General features: G+C 45.0%; 2 protein-coding genes across 3 annotated transcripts; both read left to right on the plus strand.

Moving 5' to 3' along the window:
* The first annotated feature begins 246 nt into the window (after positions 1-246).
* On the plus strand, positions 247-14,059 carry kctd5b (potassium channel tetramerization domain containing 5b). 2 transcript variants are annotated; one of them, XM_047033111.1, is made up of 7 exons: positions 247-559; positions 6,444-6,552; positions 6,702-6,793; positions 7,229-7,324; positions 7,527-7,670; positions 9,899-10,024; positions 11,648-14,059. In XM_047033111.1, the coding sequence occupies exons 1-7, from the start codon at positions 344-346 to the stop codon at positions 11,675-11,677; spliced, it is 813 nt and encodes a 270-aa protein (XP_046889067.1). In that variant the 5' UTR covers positions 247-343; the 3' UTR covers positions 11,678-14,059. The 2 variants fall into 2 exon arrangements, with proteins under 2 accessions (XP_046889067.1, XP_046889068.1); XM_047033112.1 differs by lacking the exon at positions 7,527-7,670 and having other exon boundaries at positions 252-559.
* A 597-nt stretch (positions 14,060-14,656) lies between these two features.
* On the plus strand, positions 14,657-18,620 carry ube2ib (ubiquitin-conjugating enzyme E2Ib). Its single transcript, XM_047033126.1, has 7 exons — positions 14,657-14,803; positions 15,732-15,810; positions 15,930-16,013; positions 16,147-16,219; positions 16,313-16,422; positions 17,648-17,727; positions 17,803-18,620. Exons 2-7 carry the CDS (start codon positions 15,745-15,747, stop codon positions 17,864-17,866), a joined length of 477 nt encoding a protein of 158 aa, XP_046889082.1. The 5' UTR covers positions 14,657-14,803; positions 15,732-15,744; the 3' UTR covers positions 17,867-18,620.
* Positions 18,621-18,841: the final 221 nt, after the last annotated feature.

Below are 18,841 nucleotides of genomic sequence, written 5' to 3' on the forward strand. Positions count from 1 at the left end.
GAACAATACAATACAAATATGGTTCCGTTTACAAGGAGGATAATACGGGTTTAAGACTACATTTAGGACCTATTAGACAGCCTACAATATAGATACGGTACCATCTCATTTTATAGACAAACTCCTGAATTACCATTGTCAACAAGAGTGGAAATTAGTTGGAGATCTAAGATTTATGTGGCTGAGATATCAGTAGGCCTAATCTTCGTAAAAACGGTATGACCAGAAACACCTACCCGTAGTAGGTGGAGGAAGAGGAGTGGTTCAGTCGCCTTGCATGAAGTGTGGTCTACTGTAGAGGGCTTTTGTCACGGCAGTCGTACCAGAGGGCGGAGAAGAGGGGATGGCAGAAAACAGCTCCGATATTAGCGGCGCCGTTTACCGGAGGTGTCTGCCTCATTATACCGTAGACAAGACGGCCAGTATCGGGGCCTCGAAATGGATTCGCTTGAACGTTGGGGGAACGTATTTCTTGACAACACGACAGACACTGTGCCGTGATCCGAAATCATTTCTGTACCGACTGAGCCAAGCTGACCCCGAGCTCGACTCCGATAAGGTAATGTTAGCTAGCTAGTAGCGGAGCTAGCCTGCTATCTTCCAAACTCTGCTTTGTGAATGGTTTAATTTTTAGAATGAATATACGTACATTCTTGTTAATACAACTTTGTATCTCTGTAAAATGTCATTGTTAATAGTTTATTTGAGAGACCTGTTACAGTAGCAACATATTTTATTTCCAGCAGTTGGCGAAACAACGTATATTAATCCCAAATTCCAACAGACGTCAAAAGACATGATGTTAGCTACTAGCTAGCTATTTGACTACAACACAGTCTAGGTTGAGGACAGGCACAGTGTGCCACAATGATGATGATGATGGTGTTGCTGACTGTGCTGTCTTAGCGTGTGGCTAGTTGCAGACAGAAAAAAAGCTTGCAAAAAATGGCACTGCCTAACTTGCATGCTCAGCGACCTGCTCCTTCTAAAACTAAACTATGAAGTTGTTTTTAGTAAACAATTCTAGTCAGCGAGGTCTTTTTTAAATTCTCATGACTGATACCAGCTGTGAGATGTTAAGTTGACATGACTGTTGGGGACATGGGGGCTTGATAACATAAAATAATCAACTTTATTATTTAACAACTTTATTATTTAACTAACAGAGTTATTCAAAGAACGAAAAGGCAGTTTGTCCTGTACGAGAATACAGGCAGTGCAATACAGACAACCTGAACAAGATAGATAGACCATACAAGTCTGGACTCCCCATGCAAATGTCCCATCCACAGGGCAGGCCCACTATTGTGCTGTGTCACTTGACTCACTCTCTCTTTCTCTTTATTTCTCCCTCTCTAACAAACAATGCCCCCCACCCCTGTTCCCTTTCCCCTCTGGCTCAGTGTCTGGTCTACATAGAGCTGCTTGTGTGGATGCCCTCATCCATGTGGGATGACTGCTCCAGTCTTTACCAAGTGGGGTGAGGCACTGTAAATGTGAAGCCAACGGATGATGCCACTGAAGGGCTCTGTTGGTCCATCTGCCATGAGCAGTGGGCGATTCATGTCCTAGTCTTCACCAAAGCAGCACTGTCTGTGTGTGTGTCTGTGTGCGCCAAAAGAGTGAGTTTGTGTTGTTCTCCACCATCTTCCTATTTCATTACGGTCCGTTGCACTTATCTACTACCACATTTAATCTTAATCACTGCATCACACTCTCTTGTTTCAGAGGCCTTTAATATTAACATCCAAATCACATAATCTCTGAGTAATCAGTGGCTTTTTGGGTGATTTTATCCAAATGTGAACAGCTGATCATAAATGGAGCAGCCCAAGCCTATCCAAATCCCCTAAGTGCAGATTGGGTTACCAGGCTTATGGTGTGTATGTCTGCCTACTGGCACACTTGACTAATGGCAGCTCCCTATATAGCTACGCCCTGCTAGACCTATAGTCAGCCTTTATGATGTTCAGACACAAGCATCTCGCACATGAATGAGAAGCTTGTTTTTCTTCAGTCACCTCACGCAACCCTGCATGAGCCGGAAGCTCCTATTGAAAGGCTAACGTGATTACCCCGTAAAAAAAAAAAGACAATTTTTTTTTCCCTTTCTCTGCGAAGGCAGTGTTGTGTTTTCCAGCCAATGAAACAAGTGTCTCAGTCTCCTAGTCTGACGAGCTTCTGGATGGGGCCTGGATTATTGATGCTGTTGACTGGAGCCGGTGTTACACGTTGGGCCAAGATGGAACGTGAAGAGTAGAGTGGAAGTAGGCTCGCGTCACATACACGGCCGGTCACAACTGCTGACGGATTGTCACCAATGTTTCTGCATCCCGAGGGTGATTTCTAGGAACGGTACTGTCATGTCAATGGGAAAATGTGCCTGATGTTTGGAGAGAGAATTGCAACATGCGCTGTCTTAGTGATGAGCCATGTTTAACAGAAGCTTGTGTCGCTGACATCACAGAGTTCTAGAAGCAGATAATGGTATGTTGGGGGAATAATTACAGTATATATTTACTACGTAGCAAGGTACCTTCCAAACAAAACAGGAAGTTGCTGATGGCTGTACTACCTGATGACTTGAGTACTCCTAACAAGTTTGTAAAGCCTGTCACGGTCGGTGTGTGATGGCGGGCCACTCATGTAAGCCCAGCGCAGGGAACACTCAGGAGGAAACACAGCTCTCTAGCTTTGAGAGCTGCATAAATATTTCAAGAATTCCACTTTCATAAAATTCTTGTTCGGTTCGCATCTTATTCTTTTCACATTCGCCTTCGCTGTGCCCTCCTGGAAGGCCCTCTTTGTTGCGTGTGTAGAGAGACGCAAAGGCCGCATTTAATGCTGGCCTCAAACTTTAGCACATGCTTGAGCTCACAGCGGGAGGCGTTGTAAATATTTGACGGTGACATCGCTCCTCGCGCCGTCCATACTGTCCTCACGTAGCCTCCCGTCAGCACAAACACCGGGGACGTCCGGGATCACCTGCAGACCTAGTGACCAGCCCAGGGTGGCATTATCACTGTCGTCCTCCCAACGGGACCCCCGTGAGGGGCCTGAGTGATGGGGCCTGCATTGTGGTCGGTTTGTGCTCCTCGGTTGATGCGGCAGTGCAGAGAGGAGAGAATGCTCTGGACAACGGTGATTGCCCGCTCTCTCCAAGCCGCAGCCAGAGCTCTTAACAGGCTCTCATGACGGGGGGAAAAGCTTTTAGGGTCTTCTAAAAGGAGCTGCTCATTTAGACCCTGAAACATTCATCCATCATAAATTGTTCAGCTAAATGCATCATCTGGGGCGCCAGGACGGAAGATGGGTGCCATGTTGTGAAGGCAGAAGAAAGAAGTCCCCCAGAGGAAAAGGTCAGACTTAGTTTCAAATGACACCCTGCAGTATTTTCAGATAAGCGAATTGTGTCCCGCAGTGTTTGGTATGTAGGCTAATATGTGGATTATTGAGGACCTGCACTGTATGAGGGCTTCCATAAAGAAGGTTTTGCTCGCCCATTATTATTCAAATGAGTGTATTATAAATATGTACATTTGTGGCTCTACAGCCAACGGACTTCCACCATGCCGAGATCCCCATCATGTGACTACGCAAAGGTCTGCATCTTTCAAACCTCTTATCGGCAATTGTGTGCAATAGCAATAGATTCTACGCTACTGACCAGAGACAGCTGATGGTCCATTTTCGTGGAATTTGACCAACATTCCAAGATTGTAAAAATGATTTTTTAAACGTTTCAACTTTTGAGCATCCAAAGTCTAGAAGTTGACAACTGAAGGGGTTGAGTCAGCTGCAGTGCAAGAGGACATCAGACATGCATGTGCTTGATGGGTGGGTCTCAGTGGGATTTCCTGTCAGAGGATATGTATTGTGCGTGGGTCAGAAAGATTAGTCTGGGCCATAGGCTCCTGTTCAAGTTGTCCTCAGTGTTGAGGCTTTCCCTCTCAGTTCATTTGAATGTTTTATTGGCGCAATAATGAATATTTCAAACATTGCCAGCACAAAACATACAATGTACAAATGAAAACAAGAAACAAATCTTGAAAAGTATGAAACGAGAAAGCTAGGCTTGTTCCATTGGCCATCCCTGAGCCTATGGCTCGCCTCCACAGACTTTCCCTTCTCATTTTTAGCCTGTTGTCCACTTTCCTTCCTCTGTGTCCACAGTTAAGTGAACTGTGAATCCCTCCTGGTGATTGTACTTTGGTCGCACAGTCACTGGTCAGAACAATTGACGAGTATGTTATTTGGTAGGCGTAAGTAAAAAATAAAATAAATAAATAACGAAACAAAAAAAACTGGAAGACCGAGAGAAGAGAGAATCCTCGTCTCCTCAGCCCGGTGTATCCCGTTTCCCCTTCGGCCCCGTCTGCATAAACAAGTCTCTCAAAGACGGTTTGATGAGAGGAGTGTTAACTTACATCCCACAATAGCAAGGGTGCTGAATTATTCATGTCGGCTAACTAGTCAGCGTCTTCTGAGGATCCTACGTCGGCTCCTGGATCACATCTCCGGTCGGTCGTACGGTCCCTTTGAAGAAAACCAACCCCCCTTCGCTCCTCGCTCTCCATGTCCCCACGGTCTGCTCCGTATTCCCCAGCTTGCTCTCCTCCTCCCTGTTTGTCTCTCCGCACTCCCCCACCCTGGGCCCCCTGGAGAGTGGCTCTTGTTTTTCATTAAAACACTGTGTCCTTTGTTTGTTGGTTCACATCAATCACGAGCCACTGCCCCTCTAATCACCGCTCTCTCAGAATGGGGTCACCCGAGCGAGGGCCCCCCCACAGGAGCCTGCACACCCTGGGGACCAGCTCCGACGGCTAATGAACAGAGGGGAGAGCCCGAAGGAGGAGGCGGGATGGTGCCCTGACTCCAAAGTTCACAAACGTCGCCTCCAGTCGATGCCAATAGCAGAAGCAGACGAGAGACAGATTTGACATCAGATGAGTCACAACTGGGCCTGCTTGAGTCTGGATTTGGGAGACCGTCCATACCCGTTTTGAGTTGGGATTTTCTCTTATAGAAGGCCCTGTGTTGACGACTGGTGCTGACGAGGCCAAGCGTTCCGTTTTGGGGCTTGGCCCTGCTTCTGTGGGTTTGGCAATGGCGCAGATCCGTCGGCGGGTTTAAATCGCTGTGTGTGTTGATGTCTCTTCTTGGCTTCATGGAAAGAGCTTTGAGCTGTGACTGTTAGTGGTGTTGGTGTGACATCTGTAGACGGGTCACCAGCTTGGCCTGGTCCTAATCCCTTGCTCCCTGCCTCTTACCTCAACCTCAGCCTCTGCCTCTACCTGTGGTTAAATGTTCATGTCTGTGGAGGTGTGAGGAGCTGACTTTGGGGCCAGAATAGAGCTGAAATCCATGGGGGTCCTGGGGGGTATTTTTACGATGGAAAAGAGGTCAGACAGCGTAAGAGAGGGTTCAGATTCATTACCACAGAGAAACGCTCTGGGACATTTTCTCATTATTGGAAAGACTAATGGGTTTCTCCAGGTTTGACGACAGCCCATCTCTCCAGCTCTGACGGCTCGAGGGAGCTGTGAATGTGGGCTTCTATGCCACCGCGGGGAGGGGGGTTGTTTGGATTTGACTGTGGCCGCGGCCTGAAAAGTAGGAAAATGAAGCTTGTGTTCTTGTGTAAATGATGTTGGCACAGCTGCAGTCAGTGCATGGGCCTAAGGTGCCTGGGTGTCTATCCCGAAGCCAGATTTTCAAGTATGCAAACGTACACATCCTGCTGCCTTAAGTGGATTTGCACAAAGTTTGCATTTATCCCCTCCCTACACAAGGTTTTGGCTGCTTCTAGTGTGATCTGAACCGCTGCAGGAAAACCTGCTTGGTCACTGTTGTTTCAGTTGTAATTGTAAGTGTGTTTTTGTAGGATTTGTTTAGATCATCTCGACTTAATAACTGACAGCCACCTGACCCACAGCCTCTATTATCTTTTGCTTTCGGTGAAAGAAAACATGCCAGTGACGCACCGATCTGTGCTCCTCCTTGTTTGCCATGGCAGGATGGCCGTGGTATTTTCCTCTGACTCGGGTCCCCTCTGTGGATTCAGCCTCCTGTTCCAAATCTCTTTCTGTTCTGCTCTAATTGTTTTAACCTGCCCCTCCCCAAGAGACCCGGGTGTTCTAATCACAGAAGTAGGGGAATGCCCAGTGGTCCTGCTGGAATGATGAACAAACCCCCCAGTGCATGAGGGGACATGCGGGATTGACGAGCAGAAGGGCATGGCTTACGTGTGTGTGTGCATGTCTGCAAACGTGCAAAGAAGCTACACCACTAGGCCTGAATTCAATTTTTTTGACATACTTGAATTTCCCTCTTCTCTCTCTCTCTCTCTCTCTCTCTCTCTCTCTCTCTCTCTCTCTCTGCCTTTGTCTCTCTCTCTCTCTCTCTCTCGGCCTTTGTCTCTCTCTCTCTCTCTTCATCTCCAGGATGAGACTGGTGCCTATCTGATAGACCGAGACCCTGCATATTTTGGCCCTGTGCTGAACTACCTGCGGCATGGCAAGCTGGTGCTGAACAGAGAGCTGGCAGAGGAAGGTAGGACTCACCGCAGAACTGGGGACGGGAATGCAGGCCTGGACTCAACCTTGTACAGTCCCCTCACAAATATTCCTGTGGGGGAAAAAACACATTATTAAAAGTAACATTATCTTTATTCTTTTTTTTGTATTTTTTTTTTCTTCAAGGTGTTTTAGAGGAAGCTGAATTCTACAATATCACATCTCTGATAAAGCTTCTCAAGGACAAGATCAGGGAACGTGACTGCAAGACGTCCCAGGTAGGGCTTCCCCCGTAGCGCACCGGATAAGGACCACGTGTACCATTTAGGCTTACCGCACCTGCATTTCCTGTCACACTTAAGCTGTTCAATAAAAGATGAAAAAGGTAAAAAAATTATATCTTAAAAAAAACAACAACAAAAAGCATCTCAGGTAGGTGTACGTTTTGCAAGGAGTTTCTCTCCTTGTCGATCCATTAGGCCAACAACCCTTCCTCTGTGAGCCCCATCTGGGCCGTTAGCTGTCTCCGTGCCTGCGCTATCCCATGATTCACTGCTCCGCAGCAGGGAAGGGAGATGGATGCGGGGCGATAGTGGACACTTAGCTGTGCGTGTGTGGAGATGTGTGCGCACGCGCTAGCGTGTGTTTGTGAGTGCAGTTCTCCCCCAGAGTGCTGTGCAGTATCCCCTGACGGTCCGCGTCCCTCCCCGCAGGCTCCGGTGAAGCACGTGTACCGCGTGCTGCAGTGTCAGGAGGAGGAGCTCACACAGATGGTGTCCACCATGTCCGACGGCTGGAAGTTCGAGCAGGTAAAGACGTCCGCTCAGCCTCACCATGCACATGTTCCCTCTGTGGACCTCCCCTCCCCGGCCCCTGCAACCCCCACATTGCCCAGAGAATCGATTCCATATTAGGGGAAAACTTATTCTTTTATTTTTTTTTGAATGCAACTTCAAATGCCTCCCCCTTGTAAATGGGGGCATCCCTCTGTGCTCTGATTGGTTGTTGCAGCTTGTCAGTATAGGTTACGGGCGGGCCCACCAGTCAGAGTTTCTGCTGATTGTGTCAAGGGAGGTGAAGGGGGAGCTGCCTACCACTACTACTACTACTACTACTACTACTACTACTACTACTTTGCCAAACAACAGCGGAGAGGTGTGTCCCACAACTTTCTGTCCATGGGTCACTGCATGGTCCCCTTGTACCCCTCCCCCACCCCCCCGTAAACACAGGTGTTGGCCGTCTTGGGTTTTATTTTCATATTTATATCAATTTTTTATACTATTTAATGTTGTTTGCTCACCTATGGGGCAAATAAGTCAACACATGCACCTTATAGTTTGATGAATCTCCCAGTAATGTTTTTTGTGTGTCCGCATCACTTCTTTGCCGCAAACGTTGAGTTGACTTTCGTACTGTAACTTATTTACGTGGTTTCTCTAAACTGAAATCCCTGGATCCGTCATGAAAAAAAGTAGGTCCCGGGTAAAAACCAAACAAAACAACAGCATCCAGCACTTCACCCCTTTTAAGAGATGCCTTGCTCATTTTGGCTCGGGGATGCTTGGTAAAGCTATTATGGTGTGTGCGTGTGTGTGTGAGAGAGCTCTGAGTCCTTCCTGGCCCCCCCATCTCCCACTTCCCAACTCCCAGAGGGATCAGGGATTTGTGGATCTCCCTCAGAACTGGAATCTCTCTAATCGTCTTACAGGGTTCAGATAGGAAACCCCTTGAAAGTCTTCCTCACCAGGGGCTTAGAGGGCAGCGGTGTGCCGCCAGTCATCAGGGGAGAGCACTTCACTGGCCACCTGGGTCATCCTGGCCCCGCCCACAGCCATTTCTATCAAGGAAGTCCTTAGAAGAGTGTTTGGTTAGCTTGTCGCTAACAACGCTTAGCCAATTAACAAACCGAATTGAAGATGTTTGGGCTCGCTTGGCGCTGAGCGTGGTGGTCAGAGGGGCGGGTGTCTCATCTCTCTCCGTGGGTTTGGTGCGCCAGACGTCCGAGGGCAGGACAGTGGAACAACACGTTGAGGATGGTGCTGAAGAGTGGGCCAAAAACTCTTGCCGTGTGTGTGTGTGTGTGTGTGTGTGTGTGTGTGTGTGTGTGTGTGTGTGTGTGTGTGTGTGTGTGTGTGTGTGTGTGTGTGTGTGTGTGTGTGTGTGTGTGTGTGTGTGTGTGTGTGTGTGTGTGTGTGTGTGTGTGTGTGTGTGTGTGAGGGAGGGGGGGGGGGGGCTCTTGGCAACAACAAGGCTCGTCAGAAGAGGCTAATGAGTCGTGTGGCATGCCCCGACATGCACAGCTGGGTATTTAACTCCACACACGGACTCGGAACACACGGGGAACAGTGTGGTTAAGAGGCCTTCTACTCCGAGAACTGGGTTTTGTTTGTCTGACACAGTCTCATGCTCTTGTCAAGTCTAAATAGTCAGGAGTCAGATGGCTGAGCGGTTAGGGAATTGGGCTAGTAGTCAGAAGGTCGATGGTTCGATTCCCGGCTGTGCCAAATGACGTTGTGTCCTTGGGCAAGGCACTTCACCCTACTTGCCTCGGGGGGAATGTCCCTGTACTTACTGTAAGTCGCTCTGGATAAGAGTGTCTGCTAAATAACTAAATGTAAATGTAAATATCAATCGCTGTGTGTGTTCCTGGTTCCATGGTGTTCCTGTCACCTGTTTGCTGCCCCGGCCTGCATGCTGGCTTGTGTTTGTATTATTGCAGTGGGGCCGATATGGTAATGTGCCTGGTCTGAAACTAACCATTTCCATTTAGTCATTAGTCATAACCCCCATGCTTGAAACCATTGACCTCTCATTTACAGTCTCTTATCACCTCACAAGTACAACTCTGTTTGGTTATTTGTTATCTCGAGCCTCTATCTCCTTTCACGTGTCTCTGCCTCTCACTCTCTCTCTCACTCTCTCACTCATATACTACCTTGTTTGCATATCTCTCACTCATGTCTCGGTGTGCCAGCTTTCTGTGCTGCAAAGTCTTCTCTCTCCAGAGGATTTTCCAACTACCCCTACTTTCCCATCCACCCTTCGTTCCTGTCCTCCTACTGTCTATTCTCCGGCTCATCTCGTCTCTGTCCTGAATCAGCCTGCTTGAGGCTCACCTCGTCTCTGTCCTGGTTCAGCATGCGTGAGGCTCACCCCCCGTATCTGTCCTGGTTCAGCATGCGTGAGGCTCACCCCGTCTCTGTCCTGGTTCAGCATGCGTCAGGCTCACCCCCCGTCTCTGTCCTGGTTCAGCATGCGTCAGGCTCACCCCGTCTCTGTCCTGGTTCAGCATGTGTGAGGCTCACCCCCCGTATCTGTCCTGGTTCAGCATGCGTGAGGCTCACCCCCCGTTTGTTCCTGTCTCTCTCTGTTTCCCGTAGCTCGTCAGCATCGGCTCCTCTTACAACTATGGGAACGAAGACCAGGCCGAGTTCCTGTGCGTGGTCTCCAAGGAGCTGCACAACCAATCGTACGGCACCAACAGCGAGCCCAGCGAGAAAGCCAAGGTGAGCCATCTGGTGTGTGTGAGAGGGTGTTGATATCAGCAGTATAGCCTTCCAGGAATTCATGAACAGTTTATGTGAATGGTGGCTTGTGCTGGATATCTACATTAACATGAGCCCTGGTGGAGACTGCCACGGTAGATTGATTGCTGGGCTTCACACAGAAGGCTGTTTCAGATGGCCTTGAATACCTTACCTCACGTGAGTGTCGCAGTTAAAAATTCAGTTCAGTTAGTCTATGATGTATTTATAGTAATTTAGGAACAAATTAGTCTTTTTAAACACAAAAACTAAAGATTCCATATCTGCTATCTAAAATCAGTCCAAGACCATCCATGGGGTATAATAGTCTCAATCCAGCTTAAAGATTCATGACATCTTAGCCTGTAACCTAAACAACCCCCCCTTCAACTCACCTAATCCAGGCTGTTGGGACGTGGAGAGTGTGTTTGGGGATTATGGGAGCATTAGAGGAGAATGGCGTTCTCTCCCAGGGCTTTGGGACCAGAGCAGCGGCCTCATCTCCACAAATTAATACTCCCATCTGCAGGTCCCTGTGTGGGCTTGTTACTCACACACACACACATGCACACACACACACATACAACATGCACACCCTGCATGAGCTACACACGCCACACACATAAAGAAAGGCAATTGAGCTGGGTATTAAAGTGCATTTTCATCTAGGCCTACAGAGGGGATGTTGTTTGTGTCTCATATTGTTTACTGCGGTTGGAAACGAATGCCGAGTTTTAGTACCAGGAGCACTGTCAATCAAGTTTAGCGAGTCGCAGCAACAGCGGGATCTAGATTCCCAGTCAGCGAGTCACCTTCTGCTTTGGAAAATGTCAGAGAGGGGGTAAACATTCTGAAATATTTCCCCTCCCCCCTCTAACCCAACCTTCAAACCCCAGAACATTTCACAACACTCTGACTCCCAATCATGTGTGTGTGTGTGTGTGTAAGACGTGGCCTGTGTTGTGTTCCCTCCTCTGCTGTCTGCATGCGGCACGTGGTGCAGAACGAGGAGGACGAGGACACGGATTATGAAATGAATGACTCTGATTACTGAGTCACCGTTGAGCACTCGTGACTCAGCGGTGAGGAGCACACGGCCTGCCTGTCGGCCCCTCTGCCATCCCTCCCCCCCGTCCTCTACAGTCTCTCCCACCGCCCCTGCTCTGCTTAGTCCAGGCTGCCCTGCGTCTGAGCCGGGCCGCTGCTTCATCACATCCCACACTGCTTCAGCCACCTCCAGTGACTACACACTGATGGGTCCCTCATACATGACCTAAAATAGTGACTCGGTAGTCAAGGCAAATTGGTAGTCTGACCTCGCTTTGACTCTCCCTGGCCTAGTGGAACTAGAGCCCCCATCCTTGAATGTGCCTTTTATTTCGTTTAGAGTGTGCGTGCATGCCTGGACGGTAAGTGTCTAATTGGATAAACGGTCAAGCTCGATGTATCGTTTGCAGTTTTAGTAGGCTTGCCCTGTTTACGGCAAACAGTTCATATTTTACCATTTGAATGTTAAGAGAAGTAGAATTTGGAGTTTTATAAACTGACAAAAGTGGCTTCATATGTTTGTTTTTACATATTGTTTATTTGTACCTGACTTTGTAGATTCTTCAGGAGAGGGGCTCTCGGATGTGAAGAACCAGTATTAGAAGCTCCAGGGAAGATGCAAACATATCATGGAAGAGGAGGAATCATTCTCCACATGGAGATGCTTATTGAGGGGATCCTACATTTGTTTGTGTTTTTTTCTTTTAATTATTGTTTCAAAATGTAAATAAGTCTGTTTACCAACTTTTTGTGCCTGATTTTTGCCCAACTGAAAATGAGGAACTGTAAATTACGTTTCATGCTACAAAATATGGCCATAGCCATGCAAGGCCAATGATTCACTCAGGGGCTTCAATTGAGTTTTTTCTTTAATCTTCTAACTCAAGGGTCTTTTAAGGGATCATGATGGTCTATAAAAAGTCGACACTTATAATATTGTACACAGTCATTGATTAAACAAGAAACAAGAAGGGAATGATGCATGTATTTAGCACCCTTTGAGAAATCCAGCTCATACATGCAGGACCATGCAGTAGTTTCCCCTGACCATAGAAGGTGTGGCACCTCCCAGAGTTTTCAGAGTTCTTAAATAGATTAGATGGTCAGAACAAACCCATAGCCCTACTAAGAGACAGTGTTGTTTTTGCTTTGACTGACAAATATGCTTCCTTAACGGGTTTACCCTCTGTATTTTGGAGGGAATGTATGTTTAATATAGCCTTTATTAGGAGAGACATTTTGGGGGCAAGTTTGAATCTGCATTTTTTTTTTTATATAATGGTGAAGGAATATCAATTTATATCCTTGTTTTTTTTTGTACGTATTCTAAAAGTACATTAATATTTAACTCTTAAACTGCACGTTTTGTACACTGTATAGTGCACAACTTCTTATGGAAGTTGGACTGGATCTTGCAAAGCTAGAAAATGTTGATGATGTTGGCTAGTTTTGCATTGTTTGTATAGTAACTGAGTGAGATTAGTCAAGATAAGTCAAATAGCTCTGCTAAATATCTCTATCTCTTGAGAAGACGCCTGGAAAAATCTTTTGATATCCAATGACAATATACCTTGGCTAAAAAAAGTTGACTGTTATCTTGTAAAAAAACATGTTTATTGTAGGCTGATACATTGTTTGAAGCATATTGAATTGTGTAGATTTAATACACTGCATTCCAAGCACAACAGTGAGGATAACACTGGGCACAATTAGTTGTTAAGCCTTCAGTAATTTGTTGTGTGTGTAAACACTGCATTTCAGGACACAATTCTTTTGTGGAGAACAGTTTCATGACTGAGGTTTATCGATTCATTGAAATTGTATTCACAAATAGTTATTGATGGTGTTGCCTTTTCCTAATGATCAAATGCAACATGGTATGTGTAGCTTACACATCAAACTGTGTCAGGGATATGTTCACTGTTGGGGTGCCGGCACACTGGACATTACACAGAGGTGGACGCGAGCCCCCTTTGTCACACAAGGACAGACACACCTCTGCACTAACACACACCCACCCTTTTTATATCACATAGAGTGAAACTAACAGATAAGCGCATGTTTTTGATAAACACACACAAGGGCTTTTTAAATGCAAACAATATGATCAACCTAGAGATTCAATCAATTTACAGTGGGTGTTTAGTTTTTTTAGTTTTTTTTGCTGGAGCTAAGCTATGTTTACATTTGCGACAGTATTCTGAAGCCTTCCAGTTATGCTGCATCTTGCACTCCCTACCTTGGTATATAGGCAATTTGTTGTGACTGACATGTTTGACTTCGGCAACGGCACTCCCCACTCCAGATAACTTTAAGCGCATGTAAATTGATTGTTAACGGATGTTTTTTGAAAAATTGTATGCGTTTTCAAGATGTTTGCTACCAACTCAATAGTTTTTAGCTAAAGACAATCATACTGTCCTTACTGTGATGGCTTTGTTGCTCATTGAAATGTCAACTGGCGCTGAAGAGGGAAATCTCATATCTCATGTCTCATCCCAAGTACTGTATGTTGCAGTGAGATTGATTTATTTTCGGTTGAGTTAGTTTAGTTTGGTCTCAGATCCCACAAGTGGCACAGAGCAGCTGCACTATCTTTACTCTGGACTGTTTGCCTCTTTTGGCAATTGATTAAAAAAACTATAGATAGAAAAAGAGTTGTGGTTCATGCATTCAGTCTGTAATATCTGCAGGTGCCCAGTCTGTTTGATGAGTTGGCTGATGTCCACTCATTGCAAACCACTGATTTATGCATGATTGAATATGATCACACTTAGTAAAAAATAAAAAGTAAATTGTTTCTTGCTCAGCCAGAGGAATAACAACTACGACTGATGTCGTTATATCACAACGTCATGTCAACTTTAACTTCTGGTATATTATGCAATGTTTAAAATGTACAAATTCAGTGTGACTGGGATAGATGGTCTTGCCTAGGGTTCACCCAATAAAAAGCTTTTCTCTTTCACACCTAATGTGTTCATAATCATTTCTCATGTTCTAAATGGTCATATTCTGTACTAATTGAATGAGCACTGCAATAAAATGCTCAATTTCTTATTAAAATCTATACAGTAGAAAATATTGCATGGCAATAACGTGTGATAATCATGTTATAAATTCAATGCTTTAGTTCACTTGATATTTTATTAACAAACAGCTATGAAGGCAGCTTTTTCTCCATCAAATGTATTAACAAAGTACGCCCTCTAGAGTTGTAGGATAAAACTTCAAAATTTTGAAGAAACTGTCTCTTTAAATTGAGTCGTCCAAAGATTTGCCTGAATTGTTTCAATAACCAAGTGCAATCACTCATGCAAAATTATAATGATGACCCAAGTTGCTGCCAATGAATATATGAATATAAATTGAATATGGCATGACACAAAATGCTTAATGCAAATACAATTGAACTGTCGCTTAAAAAATGTGTATGCAAGTGAAATCACAAATATTGCAAATATGTAGTCATCTTGTTAGATTTGTTTTGTTCTGCTGTGATATTGTTTGATCCTTGCTGTCCGCGGAACCCCTAATCAATTTTAATTATGTTCAGGCGACAAGGGGGTTGGCTATGTAAATGGTCCTGTTATTTAGTCTGGGTAGAAACGGGTGGGTTTTCAGGAGGGAAACTTTGTAAGGTTTAATATCCATAGATAGCCACGATTAACGCATACGGTTCAATTATACCAGCCATTGAAACCATATTGAGAGGTAAGAGAAAGACTCCATGTACGTTGCACATTTACCGTTTTGTGATACAAGGTTATTTGAGACGCGCGAATTTGCGCAATTTTCGCTAGTTTGGTCGGTGCGTAATTTTGCGCCTGTCCGATTGCTCTTGGTTCTTTGTCCTGCTGTTCTGTGTGTTTTATTATTTCTAACTCTTGTAAGAATCTGGAGTAATTAAAAGGGAAAGCCGATGTGACAACGACTGTTTGCGACGTTAAAATTGAGGGGTATTAAGCGTATTTTTATCAACACTGTTTGTAAATCAACGGCAAGTGCGCAATTCCATGTCATCAGGCCGCTCAGACGCTCCGCGCCAGGGTGATATGGCGCACAATAATAGTAAGCTACCTTAGCGGGTGCTTCTTCGGTATAGCTAGTTGTATGTGAGTAGTTATTTTATAATTTCATAGATGGCGATGTGTATTTATGGTCACAATCTTAAACCAATCAATTGGTTTGAATCTATAGTTTACCGATGACATGAGCTGAAGGGTCCAATTCGTTTGTGCAAATTTGACTGGCTAACGCTAGCACTAGCAGGCTAGCCGATGCTAACGCATATTTTTGTCTTTGGTGCTATTCGTCTGGAACGAAAGTTCCGGATATCCACCTTTATTGCCACCACATGTGGGGATCAGTTATATTATGGGTATATCAAACTCTGATCATTGTAATTGTCGGTGCAATCTTGACTAGTCAGTGGCTGTCTAGTTCTGTTTAGGGGCTTACAATCTGTACAGGGATTAGAACTTCAATGCTTGAACTTGTATGTATTGGATCGTTTAAACTGCTGTGCCTGACTGCCAGGCATCCTATGGATATTATGCCCTCCACACACACATTGATATTATTCATGGATTCAGTGACTTTTCAGCTAGTGTAACACCTGCAAATTGTCTTGTTATTGCAGGACCTCACTAGTCATGTCTGGCATTGCGTTGAGCCGGCTCGCCCAGGAACGCAAAGCGTGGCGGAAAGACCATCCTTTTGTGAGTAGCTCACTGATGCCCATCAGTTTCTGATCTGTGTTAGAACCCACTCTACATAATGTATATGAGTAGCAGTCCATTTAGCTTATCTTCACATTCTATTTTCTTTCCTGTTTCAGGGATTTGTAGCTGTACCAACAAAAAACCCAGATGGAACGATGAACTTGATGAATTGGGAATGTGCCATTCCTGGGAAGAAAGGGGTAATAGGGTTATTCTTTATCGGTACATTATAATGGGGGCTATTATCTCCCCTACTTGTTTGGTAAAACAAGGTGGTGTTGATGGATCTGAGAACTTTTGTGAACTGTTAGATTCCACACTTTCTCTCCACAGACTCCATGGGAAGGAGGCTTGTTCAAACTGCGCATGCTGTTTAAGGATGACTACCCTTCCTCGCCCCCCAAATGTGAGCTTGCCTCTTACCAGTAACATAACTAGTGTCATCACAACGCAACCTAGAGTCTCTTGCTTACAGACCTGTTTGATTTCTTTCCCGTAGGTAAATTTGAGCCTCCCCTGTTCCATCCCAACGTGTACCCTTCAGGCACTGTCTGCCTGTCTATTCTGGAGGAAGACAAGGACTGGAGGCCAGCCATCACCATCAAACAGGTTAGCATGGACCACATCTGATGTGGGGTCTAACTCAACTCCAACTAAATGAAAACAAGTGGCATTAAAGACTTGAAATATCAATATGACACTAAATTAGTAAAGTTGACAAGATTACAATTCAATTTGAGTCAGGACAAGCAGTCTAATGCTGGGGACACACTAAACTATTTGAATTAACCTTATAAGATTTTCAAACTGAGAGACCACATGCATGAGGACAAAAAATCCTAGATTTAGCCGTTGTGCTCCTACAGTGTGTGGTGTGCCATGATTTGACACAGCCCGTGTCCCGACTGTTAACACAAATTTCGCAAAATCTGTCGAGACTTAAGAATAAGCATGGCGGACTCTATGCAGGAAGAAATTGCGTGTGTTTGCAAAAAAGTGTTGCAATTATTTTCACAAATTCACGGAAAAAAGGAAAGGGTTTGCTGTTGCCACACATCAATTCCATTTAACTTTGTGTTGCGCCGTGACTCTGACTTTGTTATGCTTCCTTCTCTCAGCTTGCTTTTCTGATTGGATATTGTTCGTTTCACGTGATAAACTCGGGGTTTGTCCTCAGGGTTCCCCCCACACGTCAGGATTTCTGATCGCAAATGTTCAACATGTGTTGACAGGCGCCTCCGACGTCCTTCCGAGCAGATTCGGTCACTCTTGACACACCTCACACCAAGGGAATATCTGATAAAATAATCAGTAGAACCATCAAGATAATCGGGACGTTACCTAGGATTGTCGGAAGGGGCGAAATCGGCCCGATTATTCTGTAGTGTGTCCCCAGCATAAACCAGTGGTTCTTAATCCTGTCCTCAGGGAACCCCTGGCCTGCATGTTTTAGATGGTTCTTGGCTCCAACACACCTGAATCAAATGCATGTTCGTTACCAGGCTTCTACAGAGCTAGATAAAGACCCATTTAATCGAATCAGGTGTGTTGGAGCAGGTAAACATCTAAAACATGCAGGACGGGTTCCCTGAGGACAGGGGTAAGAAACACTGGTCCAAGCTATTGGAAATGTACAACTTAAACTGTTAATCTGAGCATTCAACAACAATGCACCGGTGGTAAAAGTGTAAACATCCACTGTACCTTACCTGGTAGCTAGCAGTTGTTTACTTCCTGACAATTAATTTAATATATCGGTTCGACATTTGTCTACGAAATACCTTTTCCAGTAGCAAATTACTCTTCACTTTGGACCTTGTCTGGGTTTTTCCAGATCCTATTAGGTATCCAGGAACTTCTAAATGAGCCTAATATCCAGGATCCAGCTCAAGCAGAGGCATACACAATTTACTGGTGAGTGCTGGCCAAACCTTGTTTCGGATGAATTTAAATAACTACCTTTTATCAAAACGTTTCTTTTTTTTCCAGCCAAAACAGAGTAGAATATGAAAAAAGAGTTCGAGCACAGGCCAAAAAGTTCTCCCCGTCGTAAGGGTGAACGCACCACTCGGAAGACATGGTTCTATCGTGGATCTCCTCCCCTTCTCAGTTTCTCAATGAATGTGACCCTCTCACATTGAGACTTGATTAAGGACTTCTATTTAATAACTCCCACGCATTCTGTGCCATCCGCTCTTCTGATTTACCATTTTTATTTCAATCGCATCCTGACCATCGGCTGGTGAGTGCGTGTGGCACGGGGAGGGAATGGTTGCCACAGTGACCTGAATGCCTCCCTTTTTAACCCCTCGACTTCTGTTCTGGTGTGAGGGCCGTGTAGGCTGCACCGTAGTTTCAACATTGATCCTTCTCTTTCAAGGAGTTACGTCTCTTGGTTGGGTTTTGTTTCTGTTCAAATGATTCTGTCACAGGGTCTGTTCCTTAACTCCCCCCTCCTTCCCTCTATCTCCAATCCTTGATTTTAAATGTAAAAAGTTTTGCTATTTCTTCAATGTCAGTATTTCAATTGCTGTATCATGAATGGCACTTTTATATACTGTCTTATCACACTAGTGTCTCTAGATGGCTCTCTTGATTCTCTGATGCAGGTTTTCTATTCAGCATGCTGTAATGTAAGATAGAATCTGCTGCCTTGGCTGTCTTTGTTCATTGGAGTGTTTGGTATGAGGAAAAAAATCAGGGACCATGTGTGGTCACTCTGAAGACAGGTAGGCTTCCTTCTGTAACAGACTCTATGGTGCTTTTGTTCATGTATGTGTTAGAGTAAATAAAAATGTTTCTATAAAGCTTTGGTTAAATTATTGCCTTTTATATTAGGCAAAACTCAAATGTATGTGTACCCCTTGATTTTAAGCATATTAGTGTAATGAACTTGTTGGGTGTGAATGTATCTTGACATATCCTTGGTATATAGAGATGATTTGACTCCAAATTGCTGTTAACATTAATTTAATTCATGTTACAAATGACAGATACAGAACTTGGTAGTCCTACAAACAAGAAAATG

This window comes from Hypomesus transpacificus, chromosome 13 (genome assembly GCF_021917145.1).
Source record: "Hypomesus transpacificus isolate Combined female chromosome 13, fHypTra1, whole genome shotgun sequence".
Classification (NCBI taxonomy): domain Eukaryota; kingdom Metazoa; phylum Chordata; class Actinopteri; order Osmeriformes; family Osmeridae; genus Hypomesus; species Hypomesus transpacificus.

Excerpts from the sequence above, each read along its gene's own strand:
- kctd5b (XM_047033111.1), top strand. The coding sequence starts at position 344 with ATGGCAGAAAACAGCTCCGATATTAGCGGCGCCGTTTACCGGAGGTGT. Across the intron at positions 560-6,443 it reads CCGAGCTCGACTCCGATAAG|GATGAGACTGGTGCCTATCT; the intron begins GTAATGTTAGCT and ends CTTCATCTCCAG. Across the intron at positions 7,671-9,898 it reads TGCCAAACAACAGCGGAGAG|CTCGTCAGCATCGGCTCCTC; the intron begins GTGTGTCCCACA and ends TGTTTCCCGTAG.
- ube2ib (XM_047033126.1), top strand. The coding sequence starts at position 15,745 with ATGTCTGGCATTGCGTTGAGCCGGCTCGCCCAGGAACGCAAAGCGTGG. Across the intron at positions 16,014-16,146 it reads CCATTCCTGGGAAGAAAGGG|ACTCCATGGGAAGGAGGCTT; the intron begins GTAATAGGGTTA and ends TTCTCTCCACAG. Across the intron at positions 16,220-16,312 it reads CCCTTCCTCGCCCCCCAAAT|GTAAATTTGAGCCTCCCCTG; the intron begins GTGAGCTTGCCT and ends TCTTTCCCGTAG.